Source organism: Mustela nigripes, chromosome 4 (genome assembly GCF_022355385.1).
Source record: "Mustela nigripes isolate SB6536 chromosome 4, MUSNIG.SB6536, whole genome shotgun sequence".
Classification (NCBI taxonomy): Eukaryota; Metazoa; Chordata; class Mammalia; order Carnivora; family Mustelidae; genus Mustela; species Mustela nigripes.
Window position 1 is genome coordinate 92901900 of NC_081560.1, and position 18828 is coordinate 92920727.

General features: G+C 56.8%; 1 protein-coding gene across 6 annotated transcripts in view; it reads right to left on the reverse strand.

The window, feature by feature from the left end:
- CAMK2B (calcium/calmodulin dependent protein kinase II beta) overlaps nt 1-18105 on the reverse strand; it is a 79566-nt gene extending 61461 nt beyond the window's left edge. For 5 of the 6 annotated variants that reach the window (XM_059397113.1, XM_059397112.1, XM_059397111.1 and 2 more), the window contains exon 1: nt 17930-18104. In XM_059397113.1, coding sequence (XP_059253096.1) covers nt 17930-17994 — 65 coding nt within the window. In that variant the 5' untranslated portion in view covers nt 17995-18104. Of the gene's footprint in view, nt 1-17929 lie in introns of all 6 variants that reach the window. The other variant, XM_059397114.1, reaches the window with a different exon arrangement.
- Nucleotides 18106-18828: the final 723 nt, after the last annotated feature.

Here is an 18828-nt window from a genome sequence, read left to right on the forward strand (position 1 = left end):
GGGATCGAGTCCCGCATCGGGCTCTCTGCTCAGCAGGGAGCCTGCTTCCCTCTCTCTCTCTCTCTCTCTGCCTGCCTCTCCATCTACTTGTGATTTCTCTCTGTCAAATAAATAAATAAATAAATCTTTAAAAAAAAAAAAAAAGTCTCCCAAATGGTTAAAAAAACAAAAACAAAAACCACAAATCTTCCTGGAACTAATGAGCGATTATAAAAAAGTTGCAGGATATAAGATTCATATACGAAATTAACTGCTTTTCTACACACCAGCAACAAGCAACAGAATCTGAGATTTAAAACGCTATACTGTTCCCATCACCCCCAAAAAATGAACTAACTATACTTGGGTATCACAAAACAGGTGCGAGATTTACAGAAGAGAAACTCCCAACTTCCACAAACGAGATCCAAGAACGAAATGAATGCAGAGACGTCTCACGTCCATGGGTAGAAGACCGTCCTGCTGTCAGGACGTCTGTTCTTCCCCACGTGGCCTAGCTTCAACACAGTCCTGATCAAGATCCCAGAAAGATGGGGCGCCTGGGTGGCTCAGTGGGTTAAGCCGCTGCCTTCGGCTCAGGTCATGATCTCAGGGTCTTGGGATCGAGTCCCGCATCGGGCTCTCTGCTCAGCGGGGAGGGGAGCCTGCTTCCCTCTCTCTCTCTCTCTGCCTGCCTCTCCGTCTACTTGTGATTTCTCTCTGTCAAATAAATAAATAAAATCTTAAAAAAAAAAAAAGATCCCAGAAAGAACCGAAACTGCTACTAAAGTCCATTTGGAGGCAAAAGACCCAGAGTAGCCGACACAAGATCACAGAACGGAGTCGGAGGCTGATGCCATCCGGCTTCAAGACTTAGTAAGAAGCTGCGGTAATCGAGGCCGCATGGTTTGGTGGAAAGAGAGATAACACATCTATGGAAGCAAACAGAGAGTCCAGAAAGGGACCCACACACGGAGTCAACCGACTCTTGGCGAAGAGTAAGGCAAGCCGGCGGAGGAAACCTTCGCAACAGATGGTGCTTGCTGTGGTCTGAATGTTTGTGTTTCCCCAAATCCACACGTTCGAATCTGAGCAACCAAGGTGAGGTCTCAGGTCTTTGGGAGGTGAGGGGGTCAGGAGGCTGGAGCCCCACCAATGGGACCAGCGCCTTAGAACAGAGACCCCGGAGAGATCTTGCCACACTTCCACGGCAGGAGGACACAGGGACAACAGCTGTCTAGGCTATGGACTCTCCCCAGACGCTACATGTGTGGGCACCATGACCTTGGAATTCCAGCCCCCCAAACCGTAAGAAATCATTTTTCATAAGCCACGCAGCTTGTGGTATTTTGATCACGGTAGCCTGAACAGACCAAGTCCTAGATCGACTCACTCTCCAGATGCCAGAAAAAGAGAGAGAGAGAATCTAGACACAGACATTACATTTATTACAAAAATTAACTTGGGGCGTCTGGATGGTTCAGTGGGTTGAGCCTCTGCCTTCAGGTCAGGTCATGGTCTCAGGGTCCTGGGATTGCCCCCCCCTCCCCCGCATCGGGCTCTCAGCAGGGAGCCTGCTTCCCCCTCTCTCTCTGCCTGCTTGTGATCTCTCTCTCTGTCAAATAAATAAATAAAATATTTTTTAAAAAATTAACTCAAAACGGATTGTAGACCTACATGTAAAAGGCAAAATTATAAAAGTCCTAGAATACATTGTAGGAGAAAATCTACGTGACCTTGGGCTTGGCAATGACTTTCTCAGATACGGTACCACAAGCGTTTCCATGAAGGACACAAATGACCGAATGGGCTTCACCAGAATAAAACCTCTGCTCCGGGACAGGTTAGGACACTGAGAAAATGAGCCACAGACAAAAGGAAGTGTCTGCCAGACACACATCTGGGACTGGACTTGCATTAAAAATACACAAAGAATTACTGAAGTGCAACAGTAAGAAAAACAAACACTCCAGTTTAAAAATGGGCCGAAGACAGGCACAGACACCTCGTCCCAGACAAAGTAAGCACGTGGACAGACACCCCACGTCCAGTGTTGTCAGGGAAACGCAGATTAAAATGACAAGGAGATGGGGCGCCTGGGTGGCTCTGTGGGTTAAAGCCTCTGCCTTCGGCTCGGGTCGTGATCTCAGGGTCCTGGGATCGAGCCCCGCATCAGGCTCTCTGCTCCGCAGGGAGCCTGCTTCCTCCTTTCTCTCTGCCTGCCTCTCTGCCTACCTGTGATCTCTGTCTGTCAAATAAATAAAATCTTTAAAAAAAAAAAAAATGACAAGGAGACTCCGTTATGCCCCGATTAGGACGCCGGAGATCCAGGACCCCGACAATGTCCAGTACTGGGTGCAGAGTGGCGGGAGCGCCCTCCTTGCTGGTGGGGCGCAGACGGGTGCCACTGCTCTGGGGGACACTGGGGATATCTCACCAACACTCTCTTACCATAGGGTCCAGCGATTGCACTACTGGGTATTTACCCAAAGGACCGCCCATGCCCCTGCCACTGTGGAGGCAGAGGGTGAGGGACGGAGGGCAGGGGGACACCCACGGGACAGGAGAGAGGGCCCTGCTGAGGCTGCCCTCCGTGCAGCCTGTCCGGCCACCCTGCGTGCTGCCTGCTCACTGTCCCCCGCTGTCCTTCCCCCCTTCTCTCCAGTAACCAACATTCTCCAGGACTCTCCAGTGACAACCACACTGGGTCCTCACAGAAGCCACGGACCGAACCCAAGCGCCAGGGATGCATCAAGCAAAGACCAAAATCAGGACAGAGGCAGGGCAGGAGAACCCCAGCACCACCCAGGACAGCTGCTCCCCCCAGGCTGGCTAGGTCAGATCTTCGTCTCTGGCATTTCTCTCCTGTGGGCACCGGGAGGCCTTGGCCAATCCAGCACCACCCCCGCCCCCAGCTCCCAGGGCCCATGTCCCAGGCAGCAGGAGGGCTGAGCCTGGAGGCTGGCGGTTTGGCCAACAGGGAGAAGCATCTGTGGGCCCGAAGCCCGTAGTGGACCCAGGGTGAGGCAGCGGGGCTGGGGCTGATGGCATCCCTGTGTCCACGGGCCACCAGGGGCTTGCACCTCCTTCTCTGTAAGCGGTCTGCTTCCACTGTCAGCCCCATGTCAGTGGGAAGGAGGCTGTAGCAGCCCCTCTGTGGGGGGCCATCACCCCTTCACAGCTCCACCTGAAGGGGGCAGGTGCCTCACATGTTTGGGAGGGAAGCAGCAAGGTGAGTTCTGGGCTGTCCCTTAAAATGTACCTGGACACTGCGTCTGCTCCCAGACCCCGGATGGCGGGGATTCCAGTTTGCTGTGGAAACTGGTCATCAGCTGTGGGCCAGGCACAGAGGCAGTGACACTGGGACAGGACGGGTAAGCCCAGCCAGGCCTGGAGCCTCCACCACACGGCCCTTCTGTGCCTTACCCAGGCCCTCGCCCTGCCTCAGGGTGCCTACACCCCGCCCTGGCCTGTCCCCATGTCCACTCTGCAAGGCATGGGACAGGTGAGAGATGCAGAGAAAGGGGGGGTGTAGGCTCTGGCCACGGCCCAAGGACCCAAGAGGTCCTCCCCCTCAGAATCCTAGTCCAAAAGGAAAACTCCAGTGGGGCAAGGCGCACACCCCGAGGGACCTGTCCATGGTCTGTGGCCTCCATGGACCATCAGGCCTGGTGGGCCCAGGAGGGTCCAGTAAAGGCCCCGAGGGAGCAGGTGCATAGGGTCCTGGGCAGCAGGTGCTGAGGCTGCCTGCCCTGCATGGGGATAATGACAACACGTCCAGCTACTGAAATCTCAAGAGGGTACCCTGGCCTGCAGCCCACCCTGTGCCTCCATGTCCCACTGCATGCCCAGGGGCTGCCCCCAACAGTGCCTGAGCCTGGCTCCATGTCCTCGGCCCTGGGATGGGCCCGGCACCCTCCCTGGAAAGGGGTCTGTGTCGCTGCCCCACTAGTGTGACCAAGAACAGATGCAGAAGCCCACCGGGAAGAAACAGGCCCGCCACAGTGATGGCTCTCCACAAAACGGCACCCGGGACTTCTAGCTGGGGCTCTGCAGGGGCCAAGACACAGCCACCCAAAAACACAGGGCCAGGCAGTCAGGGACAGGGACAGAGCTAAGCCAGACCCCTGGAGAGAGCCCTGAGTGACTGCCCAGGTCACTCCTGCAGCAGCCACCAGAGGACGGACAGCAACAGTATCTCCAGTATCTCCAGTATCTCCACTGTATCTCCAGTATCTCCACTGGCTCAGGGGACACACTGCGCGCTGCGCACAAGCCCCCAGAGCTGCCCAGTGTCTACTGCATGGCGGCAGAGGCCGGAGGGGTGCGGGAACTGACAGTGACTTGGGCTTTTTCCTCCAAGGTGTGTTTCAATTAAAGCTTTAGAGACTTGTTTTTGTTTTATGTTTCAGGTCAAGCAGAAGTCAACCCTCTTTAGTTTTCTTCTCAAAGGGTACAAACATCCGTGTGATCGGCTTAGGGGCCCTGAGCTTCTAACAGGTAAGCTTTGTGGCAGGTCTCGGAGCAAAGGTGTGGGTTTCCACAGAACCAACACACGGGGTCAGAAGAGACCCCAGAAAGTCCCTGCCCCAACCCTCCTGGTTTGTAGAGGGGGACTGAAACCAGCGACGTTCGATGGAGGCCCAGGGCCACACAGCCCAGTGTCACACAGTTGTGGCCAGAAGGAGGACACCACGTGAATGTCTTTTAAACATGTCCTGTGCACAACCTGTTCACAGCAGCTGGGAGACAAAGACAACCGGAATGTCCGGCAACAGAAGAACAGAATGTGGCCCGTCCCCAGCCTGAAAGAGGAAGGACCCCCTGACCCACTCCCACGTGGCTGACCCCGGAGACTGCCACGCTGAGTGGAAGGAGCCGCACACAGAAGGACACGCTGTAGGGTTCCAGCTCCGGGAGATGCTGGGAGGCATCCAACCCACAGGGCCGGAGAGCAGACGGGGGCAGCAGTGCGGGGGCAGGGGATGGGGGCTAGTGTCTCCCTCGCGCGGGACAGTGCCGGGGAGAAAGTTGTGGGGACAGACCGTGGTGGTGGCCGTCCCCCAGAGTGGATGTGCTCGATGCCACTGAAGCATGCGCTTTGAGCCAGTGAGGACGGGGAGAGTGACCTCGCAAGCATCTCACAATAGACTGTCCTTGTGCTGTGCACAGCTGGGTCTCCGAGAAACAATCAGGGGGAGGGTAGAGGCTGGTGCTTGTAACACTTTCTTGACAACCAGGTTTTTCAGAAGACTTCCCTCCACACGCATCGGAAGAAGGCGGTGGGGGTCCGGGCAGAAGGCCAGGAGGGGACGGACGGCAGCAAGCATCTGTGGGGGCCTGGCACGGGCAAGGTGGTGGCTGGGCCCCATCGGCAACCCGGTTTGGGCACAGAGGAGCAGCCAGTCTACAGCACCAACCACGCTCGTTGGGGGCCGGGGGTCTCTGGCTCTGAGCCAGCTCCTCTTCCCAGCCCCCCGGGGAAATGCTGCCGCCACCGGAGGCTTCAGGACCTGGGATGGCACACAGGGGACATGCCACAGCCTGGACTGGGACAGGCGGCCACGCAGCCAGCTCCTGACGTGCTGTGCGACCCACCCTCACGACAACTGGGGCTCTGAGGCGCCCCTGTCCACCCACAGCTCCACGGCCAGCCTGTGCGAGCCCCGCGAGGCCCACAAACCCACAGGCTGTGCAGAGTGGGGGCCCGGGCACCTAGCCGGCTCCATATGGGGCAGGACACACTGCTGTGTGGGTGGAGGCTGGCACCCTATCTGCCCGACATGCGACAGCACAGAAGACTCGGATGAGGCCAGGAAGCAGACATCCTGACACTCAGAACAGCAGCTCAGCCCCGACGGAGGGACCTCGATGCCCAGCGCAAGGTCAGGGGCCATGAAGCCCGCCACACCCCTTCTGAGGAGAAGCCGTGGTCCCTAGGAAGGCATCAAGGGGGGACCCCGAAGGACCCTTCAAAGGCAGGGAAGGGGGAGGGACACAGAGGGACAAACCCAGCCCCCAAGCCCCCAGCAGGGAGGGGAACGCCAGTCCGTTGGTCGGCACACTGAACTGCTGTGGGAAGAGACAGAAGAACACCCCCCACAGGGCAGACCGTCCAGCAGGCGATCAAGACAGGCGCTTGCTCATGTCCTCCAGGAAGTGAAATGTGCCGTCCCAGCTGGGCACCTCGAAGTAGTGTACCTCACAAGTCGCAGTGCTGCCACAGGACCCCAAGCAGACCCACCAAGGAGTTGGGGGAGTGCAGACGAGGGCCCCTGAGGAGCAAGGCCCTGGCCCGGGAGCCCCAGATGGCACAGACCAGGGCTAGGGAGGACAGAAGCCACTGGAGCCCCGGGACGAACCCCGAAGGCAAAGTATTTCGGAGGACCCCTCCCTGACACGTGCGTCCACCTGGCAGCTGCACTCAAGACAAGAGCGCCCCAGCTCAGGCCCTGCTCTGGGGAGGCTGGGGGGAACCTCGGAGGGTGCTTGGGGACAGTGGGAGCCTGGAGGATGGGCAGGGGGAGTAGAGAGGAGGTAAGGAGAGGTACAGGAAGGGAGAAAGAAAGGAGAAAGCCCTGCTGAGGACCCAGAGAGGCGACCATACATCCAGGAATAACAGGACCTGGGGTCTGGGCTCCCTGCCACCCCCACTCCAGCCCTCCTGGCCCCGTCATGGCCAACCCTGCTGACAGCAATCCCCTCTCCGAGGCTGGTCCCACACTCCCTGGGACCCACTCTTCCTGCTCCCCAGGGAGCCTCGCCCTCCAGAGGCAGGAGCACAGGCCTCCCACCACCCCAGTGCCTTCCAGAACCAAGACACGTGGGCCTTGGCCCCAGTCTCGCCGCTGTGCTTGCTCTGAGACCGCTATGGACCAGCGCCAGCCGGGCCTGGCTTCAGAAACACAGAGGACAAGAGGCTCTGGCCTCCGCTGCCTCCACCGGCGCCCCAGCGGGCAGAGGGCCATGGGAATGGCTCACATCGGCTGGGCCACGGCCCCACACGGGCACGGCGGGGACAGCGCCAGGGAGCTGCGAGCCAAAGCTGCTCTCACTGCAAATCTCACTTCTCGGCAATTTGGGGGTTGAGAGCCAGATGCTAGAGTTCTCTCTTTTTTTCTACGTTGGTTTTATTTAGGTTTAAACATCTTTATTGAGATAGAATTCATGGACCAAACAATTCACCCACTTCAAGTGTATAATTCAATGGTTGTTACTACAGCACAGAACCGTCCGTCCGTCACCATGGATGGCGTAAGCTAAGCTCACATTCCCATCACCGGCACGCTCTGTGCCCCCACGCTGCCCTCTGTGCAGACGAGCCACCTGCCCCAGATGCGTCAGGTAAAGGGACCATACGACACGTGGGCCTCCAGACTGGCTTCTCTCCACACTCCCTGGGCTGTGCTGCCGTGCCGTGTACTGAACACACTAGACCTCATCTCTTCTTATGCCAAGGCTTCGCAATCACATGGACACGGCCTGTTCTCCTCACCCATTCATCAGTCGATGGGCATTCGGGGGGCTTCAACTCTCTGGCTGTTAGGATTCCAGCTTCAAGGAGCAGGATTCTGTGTGGACCTGTGCTTTCCTTGCTCTTGGGTACATGTCTAGGAATGGAACCTTTGGAGGCACGGCTTTCTAGGGCAGCTGCGCCATTCCATGTCCCCAGAAGCAGCGTGAGGGCTCCAGCCCCCACCCTCGCCGACGCTGGCCACTGTCAGCCTTCGTGGCACTCGCCATCGAGTGGAAGTGAGGTGGGGTCTGCTTGTGGTTTTCGCTGGCATTTCCCCAAATGCCTCTCTTCATGCACTCCTCGTGCACTTGGACATCTTCTTGGGAGAAATGTCTATCTAGGTCCTTTGCCCAATTTCTGATTGGGTTGTCTTCTTACTGTTAGACAATACATTCTTGGACTAGTCTAAACACGAACTCCTTATCTGATATGTAATGTGCAAATATCTTCTTCCGTTCTGCAGATTATCTTCTCACTTTCCTGAGGGTGTCCTTGGAAATACAAAACTTTTTAATGCTGATTATGTCCTTTTTCTCTTGTTGCTCATGCTCCTGGTGTCCTACCTAAGAAACCATGCCCAAATCCTGGATCACAAAAATTTACTCCTGTTTTCTTCCAAGAATGTTATAGGTTTAGCTCCTACAATTAGGTCTATGATTTATTTTGAGATCATGGTGTTATGGTGTTAGGTAGGGTTCCAACTTCATTCTTTTGCACATGGACACCCAGCTGTCCATTTGTTGAATGGACAGTAATCTTTCCCCATTGAGGTGTCTTGTTGTCCTTGCCAAAAATCCAACGATAAGATACATGGGTTTATCCCAGACTCTCAGTCCTATTCCCCTCTATTTACCCTTATGCCAGTACCCATACCGTCTTGATTGCCATGGCTCTATAGTTTTTTTTTTTTTTTAAGTATTATCTACCCCCAATGTGGGGCTCAAACTCACAACTCAGAGATCAAGAGTCGCATGCTTCCCCGACTGAGCCAGCCAGGTGCCCCTAGTTTTGAAATTACCAAGTGTAAGTCTTTCCACGTTGTCCTTCCTTTTTAAGAATATTCTGGCTCTCTCTGGGTCTCCTCACATTTCTATATGAATTTTAGGATCAACTTGTTGATTTTTTTAAAGGCAGCTGGAACTTTGACAGGTATCACATGGAATCTGTAGGTCAGTTCGCAGTGTCCAGCTGTCTTAACATTCAATCTTCCAGTCCATGAACATGGGATGTCTTTCCATTTCCTTATGTTTTCAATTTCCTCCAACAGTAGTTTGTGGTTTTCAGTGTTCAAGTTCTTACACTCCTTTTATCGATTTATTACTCAGTATTTTATTCTTTTAGATATTATTGTGAATGGAATTATCCTAATTCCTAATTTTATCTTGGGATCAAACATTGCTAGTGTAATAAAATATAATGGAATTTTATATCTTCATCTTGTGTCTTGCAACTTTGCTGAATTCATTTTTAGTTCTGATCATCCTCCTGGGACTTCCTTAACATAATCTATATATAAGACCATGTCAACTGCAAACCCAGAGATGGGTTTACCCATTCCTTTCCAGTACGGGTGCTTTCATTTTTCTTGCCCAGCTGTCCTGGCTAGAACGTCCTGCACGTGTTAACAGAGGTGGAAAGAGTAGATCTCCTTGTCTTGTCCTGACCTGACATTGACCTTGGGAGAAAGCATTCAGCTTTCATCGTGCAATATGTCAGCTGTGGGTTTTTCATAGACGACCCTTATCAAGTTGAGAACATTCCTTTCTATTCGTAGTTTGTTGAGTATTTTCACCAGGAAAAAATATCAGATCTTGTTGAATACTTTTCTGATCTATTGAGATAATCAGATAATCTCTCTGCTTATTCTATTAATATACTGTATGATGGTGACTGAATTTTGTATGTTGAACCAACTTCCCATTATAAACTTCCTTGTTCATAATCTATAACCGTTTTCTATGTTGCTAGATTCATTTTGTTAATATTCTCTTGAGGATGTTGCATCTATATCCATATTGGTCCATAGTTTTCTTTCTTATGGGGTCCTTTTCTGGTGTTGGTATTAGGGTATTACTGTTTCCACAGAAGGAGTTGGAAAAAAATTCCTTCCTCTTCTATTTTTTTGAATGACTTTGTGAAGGACTGCTATTAATTCTTCTTTAAATGTCTGACAAAACTGACCAGAAGCCTGGGCTTCTCTTTGTGGGAGATTTCAAAATTTCTCGCTCATCAATGAGTCTGTCATTGTTATAGTCCTATTCAGATTTTCTGTTTCTTCTTGAGTCATTTTCAGTTACTTGTGTCCTTCCAAGAATTTGTTTCATCTAAGTTATCCACCTTGGCACACACTTCTGCACAGACTCCCTATAATCTTTTCATTGCTGTAGGGTCAGTTGTATTGTCCCTTTTTCATTCCTGATTTTAGCAGTTAGCATTTCCTCTCCTTTGACATGCCCCAACCACCCCTTTTACAGCTATAGCCTTCCTCCTAAATGGCACTTCCGAGTCTCTGTACTTCTTCCTGGAGCAGAGGTATTAATCACCTTCTACCACATCATAAAATGTGTTTAGTGTTTATGTCTGTGACTTGCCTCCCCGACCAGTATAAGATCCTTGGGAGCAAGTACCTTTTTTCACGACTTTTCCCCTGCACCTAGAGAGTCTCGTAAACAGTTAAGTGTGCTAGCAGACTTACAGTTTGAGGAAGTCTGCAGAAAAGCAAAAGAAACCAGAAAAGTTGCCAAATAAATAAGTAAATAAATGATGGCCTTGATGCCCTAGACATGCCCTGTTCAGTGTGTGACCACAGCCTACAAGCAGCCGTAATGACCTGAGATTGGTCCAAATGGAGATGTGCTGTAACATGCAAAACAGACTTCAAATACATAATATTTTTTAAAATATAAAATACTTAACAATAACGTTTCATTGATTTAGTGTTGAAATAATACTCTGGATACACTGAATAAATACATCTGCTTATTAAACTTCCTTTCATCTGTTTCTATTTACTTTAAGTAGTAGAAAAATTTTAAGGACACATGTGGCTCACATCTGTGTCTCTTCTGGACAGTGCTGCTCTAGGCAAACAGGATCAGGAGTGACATGGCTGCGTGTTCGGAAAAAGGAGGCCAATTCCCCACCCGTGGTCAGGAGAGGCTCACACAGAGCCCAGGGAGGGGGAAGGAGCCTGGGCCTGCCCTCGAACCTGTGTCTGCGCAGCCCGCTGCAGCACCGGAGACCTCATGCCCCTTGTGTCTGACCCAGCAGGTCTGGGGTGGGGTCCTCACTGTGCAGCCAGGGCTGGGAACCACTGTGTTGGCCACCTCTTTGGCAGGTGCACTCCTCACTAGACAAGCACTCTTTACCCAGAAAGTCCTTAACAGATGGCATGGCATGGGCACCTGGGTGGCTCAGTCAGTTAAGCATCCGACTCTTGATCTCAGCTCAGGTCTTGATCTCGGGGTCATGAGTTCAAGCCCTGTATTGAGCTCCACACTGGGTGTGGACCCTACTTAAAAAAAAGAAAACAGGGGTGCTTAGGGGGCTCGTGGGTTAAGCCTTGGCCTTTGGCTCAGGTCATGATCTCAGGGTCCTGGGATCGAGTCCCACATCTGGCTCTCTGCTCAGCAGGGAGCCTGCTTCCCTTCCTCTCTCTCTGCCTGCCTCTCTGCCTACTTGTGATCTCTGTCTGTGTCAAATAAATAAATAAAATCTTTTTTTAAAAAAAGAAAGAAAACAGAAACAGATGGCCTGGCTCAAACCAACGACTAAGAACCAGGCTGCACCTCAACATACAAGAACAGGAGCTACATGAAGAACTTTATTAGACATGGAAAGAATGTTGCAAACCCTCGAGGTCAAGTCCACAGCAGGCGCCTCTGAGAAGCCCACCCTGCAGCCACACCTCACCAGGTAACAAGACGGTGGCCCAGCAAGCCAGGTGTCTGAGCGTCCCTGGGACCAGCAGCACCTCCCTCCTCCCCCCACCCACAGGGCGAGGGTGCCAACGTGCAGCCTTCGAGGCCACTGCACTGGGCACCAACCAGGTGCCTGACTCCAAGCCCTGGAATTCAGGGTGGGCTGGGGAATGGAGAGGCGGGACGGCCCCATGGCTCCTGCTGGAAATGCGCACCAGCCAAGAAACTGGCCCCCATGGAGGGTGTTACCTCAGGGGGGACCCGGTCACTCTGCTGTTTGAGGTCAGGCCCCCACGAGCTGCTCGTCAAGTGGGAAAGGTGGTGGCTCTGAAATTAGTCCGCCCCGCCCCCCGTGGAACAGAGCAGTTTATGCTTCCTCCATAGAATTTTCTTAAATCTTTGCCCAGCTATTGCCAATCTGTTGCAGTCAACGAACGCCTATATCTGGCCTAACAAAGAATCACAGCCTTAGTTATGTCAGGATCATTATGTCCGCGCAGAAGAATGACGTGTGGAGGGGGCAGAGCCACTGGCCAAGCTAGCAGCCCACCACATGCCAGGGGACAAGGGGCCCCCGGAACTGGGCAGCAAGTCCTGCCACTTTAACATATAAGGATGTTTTTATTTTAAATAGATTCAGACTTTTATAGGAATAAAGTATACATTTCTATGTAATATGCCAATATGATAATTTTTGGAAAACCAAGTTGATACATAATGCATTTTTATGTTTCTACACTAACAAAGTGACTCGCAGCTGTGAAAGATGCTTTAAAAATCAGATTCCATTTTTGTGGGAGAGAAAAAGGGAATTAAATTTTTTGAAAATATATTTGAAATCTCCAGAAAGGCCACATCTCATGCCTTGAACCAGGGAGGTGGCCTTGGAAAGCAGAGGGAGGGATAGAATGCACCCAAGGAGCAGACACCGTTCCCGTCACCTCCACCGGGTAGGTCCTGTTCAGCACCTGTTAAACCCCAGTGGAGCCAACATGGGACCCGCATGGGAACAGTGTCTTTTTAGGTGTAAGAAAAATATCTCTCTCCGTTAGATGAGATAAAAGAGGGGAGGAATCTGGTCTTGGGTTCTTTTTGAAAGGGGTTTCTGTGCCCAGCCAACAACAGACGAAACCCATCCTCCTTCCTGCGTAGGGATCACGCCCTCCGAGAAAGCATGGGAGCCTGCGTATCATCCTCCATCATGCTTATCAGAGGATGGGTCCCATCTTCGGCTTAAAAACAGCAGCCAGCTCACCCCGTGTGCGATGGACAGGCACGGACGGGCCCTGAGCTGTAGGAAAACACTCAGACTGGAGGAATACGGGTGTGAACAGGTGCCAGGAGCAAACAAACTACAGAATCACATGTATGGTGATTCCATCTGTGTTTTTAAAATCAGATACATGCATGACACATACTGCTTGTGTGTAGATGAGCACATGTGTCCTCACGCCAACGCTGGTCTGCCCAGGCTCCTCTGGCTGAGGAACCCATCGAAGAGTCACTTTCACTGCACACACATGTATATTTACTTCCCTTTATGAGAAGATATTGTTTTTGCACTTTGTTTAATTAATGCAATAAAATCCCTGTTTGCTGGTCCAAACAGGGGCAGAGTGTTGGCTGTCGTGGAAGGACAACCAAAGGAAACAAGGCTTTTACAGAGAGGAATGGGGTGGGGGCCGGGGAAGCACAGCGGGCATGGTGAGCCACCGGCTGAGGGCAGGCGGGTCCCGAAAAGCCGAGGGTCAGAGTCGACCACAAGCAGGCTGTGAGTCAGCAGGTGGAAAGAACAGAGTGGGGGCATGAGCTGCCACGAGGAGCAGAAGGCGGATGTTGGAGCCCACTACCTGGATTCGAATCCGGGTCGGCCCCAAATGGAGCTCCTCGGCACCTCCGTCCACCTGTGCCATGAACTGGGAATGGTCACAGTGTGGATCTCAGGGATGGAGCACGCTGATGTAATAAGCACCACTTAACAGCTGGGACCGCTACCAGGAGAGAAAGAGTGCAGGTAGCAAGCGCGAGGTATATTCTTAGCTCCCAGCAAAGTAGGTTATGGTATAAAAATACCACTCAATAGTAACTAAAGGAGCGTCACCTTCATGTGCATCCTGCCGCAGCCTCGGCGTGTGTGACTTCTTCCCCAAACACCCTCCACTAAGGATGGGACTCCAGCTCTGGGGCCAGTTTGCTCACCCCTCCCTCGAACGTGCAGCCCCACGGGCCGAAGGGGCCTGCACCCCGCCCGCAGGCAAGCCGGTGGCTGCCTGCACGTCGGACAGGCCCAGGGCTAGGGCCAGCCAAAAGCAGGGCAAGGGAGGAGTGGGCCCTGGGCAGATGGGGGGCGTCTGGGGGAGCAGCCGGGGCAGCAGGCAGTGTTGGCATAAGGCTCTGGGGAGGGAAGTGCTCGCTGGAGGGGGCGAGAGAGCAAACAGCTGACGACTCCTCCCCACAGTCCTCTCTTCCTTCCCTGGCAACCTGGCTTTGCCTCGCTGGGGAGAGACTCAACCATCAATTTGCTCTGAATATCCTGTTTATCTATTAACTTCCTACCAGGTCATTCACCAGCGGAATAGCCCATGGCCAGTGAGGGCTTGCACCTCAGGACAGGGCCTGCTCCCGTCTGACCGGTGAACACGGGATGCAGTCAAGGACACACCAAGGTCAGCCCTGGGCCTGGCAAAGTTCAGGGGGAGCTGGCAGGGGTGGGGTGCTCAAGGCGCATCCTCCCTGAGCCATGGTAAAGTGTGACGGGAGGGCAGCTTCCTGGTCAACTCAAATCAAGTGACCTGCACATCAGAAGTGGCTCCAACGGGGCCACCTTACCCCGGGGGAACGTCCGGAACCCCTGAAACCCGGCCCTCGTGGGAGCTTTCTTCTGGGGACATCGCCCGCGTTTTAAAGGAGAGAGAGGAGCCCCACAAGCGGCCGGCTCGGGAGCCCGACACGAAGACCTCTCTACCCAACCGAATGCCCAGCGGCGGAGGTCTGCCAGCACCGAAGGGCAGCACGCCGGGATCCGCCGCACGCACAGAGTCACGGGCCCGCCAGCAGCCCCTCCACCCGGGACCAACCCTGCAGAATGCCTTGCGCCTGGGCACCGAGCTCCCGCGCGACCGGAGAGTGTGGCACCCGGAGCCCCCAGACCTCCCCGGGGGGCGGGGGGGGGGCCGCAGCGGCACCACGGGGCCCAGCCCAGCAGCCACGGCATCAAAGTCAGGGCGCGACAGGTGACAGGTGCGCTTGGCCTGCAGCCCCGTGTACGCGCAGTCCCAGCGTTCTGGAAGTGACGAGCCCGGCTGGAGGCTCCTACCCGCTGGCTCCGGGCACGCCCCTGGGTAGAGGAAGCGGAGAGTCTGGAAGGAACCGGCAAATAGCGGCCGCGGCTGCGGGGGTTCCCCAGCGCTTCCTCAGTCTTCGCGGGGACGCGCGGCAAGACCCGGAGCATGAGGGGCGCCGCGCGAAGAGCTGATGACCCAGTCACCGCCAACCCGCCCGCTGCCTCACGAGGTCAGGGCCGCGTGCGTGCGTGCGTGCGAGCGGGCGTGCATGCGTAATGCGCGCGCAGGTGTGTTTGCGCGTGCGCGTACGTATACGCAGTGGGGCGCGTGCGCCGTGAGAACGTCGACGACCTGCTCCCTTAGCAGGTTCCAAGTGTAGCGCGTGGTCGGGTTCCCCGGAACCGCGGCGCGGGCCGCCCCTGGGGTACCGACCGTCCGCTTGTAATGCTTTCTTCTCACTGAGAACAAACAACCGAAGCCAGAGGATGGAAGAGTCGGAGTTCTAAATGCTCGGCGGAAGGGTTACTCCCGGAGCCGCTCTCCAGGTCTGGAAGCCGTCTGCGATGAGCGCCGTGGAGAGCGCACTGCTGCCCTGTGCACGTGGGGCCGCGCCCCGCTCCCCTGCTGGGCGCCCGACTGGGGACCTCCCGCTCTGGGTGGCTCCCGACCTGGCACCTGGGCCTTCCTGGCAGGCGTGCCCCACCAGGCCGGAAAGGGCAGAGCCCCGGACAAGAGCCTCTCTCGGCCCTCAGACCCTGCTCCCCAAGGAAGGATTCCAAGCCGGACAGGGAGGGGAGCGGTGGAGGCCGTGTCACGCAGGCAGCTGCGGGCCCATGGCCCGGCCGTTCCCGGGCAGAGAGCTCAGCGTCCTCTGACTGGTGCCAGGGGCTGCAGCTTTAAATAAACTTGGACGCATGCACCTGGGGCCAGGGAAGGGACACCCACTGCCTCGGGCACGCGCTGTCAACAAGCGGCAAGCGGGCACCATGGCCACCTGGAACCCAGCCCTGAGCAGAGGTGCGGGCCTTCTGCTGCCTGCCCCGCCACAGCTCACCCTGCACTTGCTCGGCCTCCCCTACCCAGAACACCCCAGCAGGACTGTGAAAGGCCCCCCCCCCGAGGTCATTCCCTGGACCCACCACCTGGGGGTCTCCGCAAAGGTGTGCTGGGCCTAGCAGAAAGTTTTCTGGATCCAGAGGATGGGCCCCAGGTCCTGGGGTGTGTTCCCTTCCCCTCCCAGGCCCCTGCCCACCGCAAATGTCTCCCCCACTCCCACTCTGGGTCCTAGCTCCACTGCAGGGCAGGCAACCACGTGGCTCCCTTCTGGAAGCTGCTCCCGCTCCTGCTGCCCAGGAGGAATCTGGCCTCTGCTGTGCGGACCCCTCTCAGCCCCTCCCCAGGGCAGCTGAGACCTCCACTCCCCAGTGTGGATGTGGGTGCTAGTGGCCAGGATGAACAGTCGCTGCTGGAACCAGAGGCCCTCAGTTGTGTGGGCCTCCCTATGCCCTATGGGACCCACAGAAGCTCCCAGAAAAGTGTAGGGGTGTCAGCAGAGGCAGCATCAGCTTGAGGGAAGGGGTGCCTGGTTAAGGGTCTGCGTGCTCCTGAGCAAGCACAGAAAGGACAAGAAGGTCCCTAGGAACAGTGACTTCCTCCCATGGCCACCCTCTGCCTAGGAGAACTACCTCCTTCCTCTGAGGACCCCAGTCCACTACCCCTTCCAGCTTCTTTCAGGCTGTGTTCAGGGCCCCAGGGGGACACACAGAGGGTGTGCTGGACCCTCCCCATCCCTCTGCTCAGCTCTCCAGGCCCCCAGCCTCAAAGCCAGGCACCCAAAGAGCACCCACCCAAGGAATGGAAGGGAGTTTCTGGGCCTGCAGGGCACGGCCTTGCCCAGAACCCTAGGCCAGGGGACTCCTCCACTCCGCCCAGCCCAGCTCCCCAGCCCTCAGGCCTGACCCGCATCCTCCCCCACATCAGGGAGAAAGGGGGAATCCGCAGGGCGTGTCAGTCTTCCCAGATCGGGACCCATCTCACCAACACAAGCACTACCACAAACGATTTTTAGAAAAAGAAAAATAAGGCTCAGTGGCTGGATGTGTACGAGGAAACCTCGCCAGCGCCCCCACCACGCCGGAGGGCTGGAGGAGGAGTGAGGACGGCGGGGCTCTGGCCGCGCCAGGATGGAGCCCAGGGATTCAGGAGTTCTGAAGCCCGACCAAGGGATGCCGGGGGGCAGCCACCCTGATTCACCCAGAGGTCAGAGAGCAGCCCCTGAGAGACTCGGAGTCCGGGTGCCCCACAAGAGCACGTTGCAGACCAGAGCCCAGGAGCCACCTGTTCCCCAGGGGTGAGGCCCTACCTGACCGGAGCCTTGGAAGCCCCTCCCCATTTCATCTCTCACCCTCTCCCCTCCCCCCTCCCTGCAGGCGCGTCAATAACTCTCCGAAATCCACCCCCCCACACCCCTCCCCCGCCTACTTCGATGACCCTGAAATCAGGAGCCCATTCGGCTCCCCACCTCACCCCCTCATCTCCACCCCTGGGACCTGCCAAGCTTCCTGACCTCAGCCCCTCAGCTCTCCTGACTCGTGTTTCCAGAAGAATCTGGGGGAAAATCCTCCAAAACCCTGATTCCACTAGGGACCCGCAGCAGAGGCTGTTCCCACGCGGCCGGGAGCGCAGCGGGCACCCCCGGCGCGGATGGAGCCACGCGGAGGAGCAGGCGCCTAGCAGGTCCCGCCGCCCCCGCGCCTGGCCGCTGGGGTGGGGGTGGGGACAGCGCGGCCCGCGCCAGGAGCGACCCTCAGGCCAGAACCGCCCCCTCCCCCGCGCTCTAGGCCCCGCGGCCGCCCCCGCGCGCCGCTCCTTTCTGACCTCCCGCCGCCAAATGCGTCACGTCTGCCCGGCGCTCCGGGGACACCTGCTGCCGCCCCCGCGGCGCCGAGCCCCGAGTCCCGGGAGTCACGGCCTCTGGCCGGGCGGCCGTGCTGAACAGGGCCGGGCAGAGCTGCGCGCGCCGAGGTCCAGCAGCCTGGCCCAGGGCCCGGGGGTCGGGGCCGCGCGGGGCCGTGCGCTTCGGGCCCCGAGCCCGGAGGAGCCGGGGGCGCGCGGGGCCGCAGTGCGCCCGGAACCAGCGTCGCGGAGGGTCTTGGTCTCCGGGGTCCCAGCCCTCCGCGCGCGGCGCCCTCCCGGGTCCCCGCCCGGCCCGCACGCGCCGCGGCTCTTACTTGCCAATATCCTCGTAGAGCTGGTACTCGTCGGTGAAGCGGGTGCAGGTCACCGTGGTGGCCATGGCGGCGACAGACGGGCTCGGCGTGCGCTCTGCTGCGCTCGGGCGGCGGCGACTCCGGCTCCCGCTCGCGGGCACGGCGGCGACACGGGCGCGGGCGCGGGCGACACCTCGGCTCGCGGCGCCGGGCGGGGGCCGGGCTGGGCTGCGCCGGGCGGCGAGCGCACGCGAGATCTGCGCGCTCCGTCCCCGCCAGGAGCGCGCCGCACACCTACGCGCGGGGAACGCGGGCGCGGCTGTCGCCGCCGCCGCCGCCGCGCCCGCCGCCCCTGCACGCGCCCTGCGTACCCGCACCGCTCCCGCGCCCTGTACACGCACCCGCACGACTCCTGCACCCCTACCCTGCACCCGCACACGCGCCCTCGCCCTGCACACGCACCCACACCTCTCCCGCACATGCACCCGCACCCTACGCTGACACACACACGGGTCACATCACCTGCACCACGCCGGAAAACGCGCCCGCACACGTGTCCTGCACCCAGGTCCTCTACCTGCTTACGCTGTGCAGGGACCCGCACCCGTGCCTGGGCGGACTCGCACACACACCCCCAGGCACCAAAGCCACCTAAGTCAATTTCTCTGTTCCCTGCTGGAGACCCCTTGGACACTGGAGACTACACACAATGAACCCCGCCCCCAGTCCCCTGAATGCCCACCTCACCCCAACCGCAAGAGGACACTCAGGCACACATGGGTGGATGGGGCACGTTTGTCACCCTTCAGAGGACATTCCTCACACCACCAGGAGGAGATGCTGCTGGGATCCTTCTGTCCTGTCTCTAGTACTCCACACACACTGCACAGCCTTGTCCCCCCTGGCAGTTGCCCAGGGGC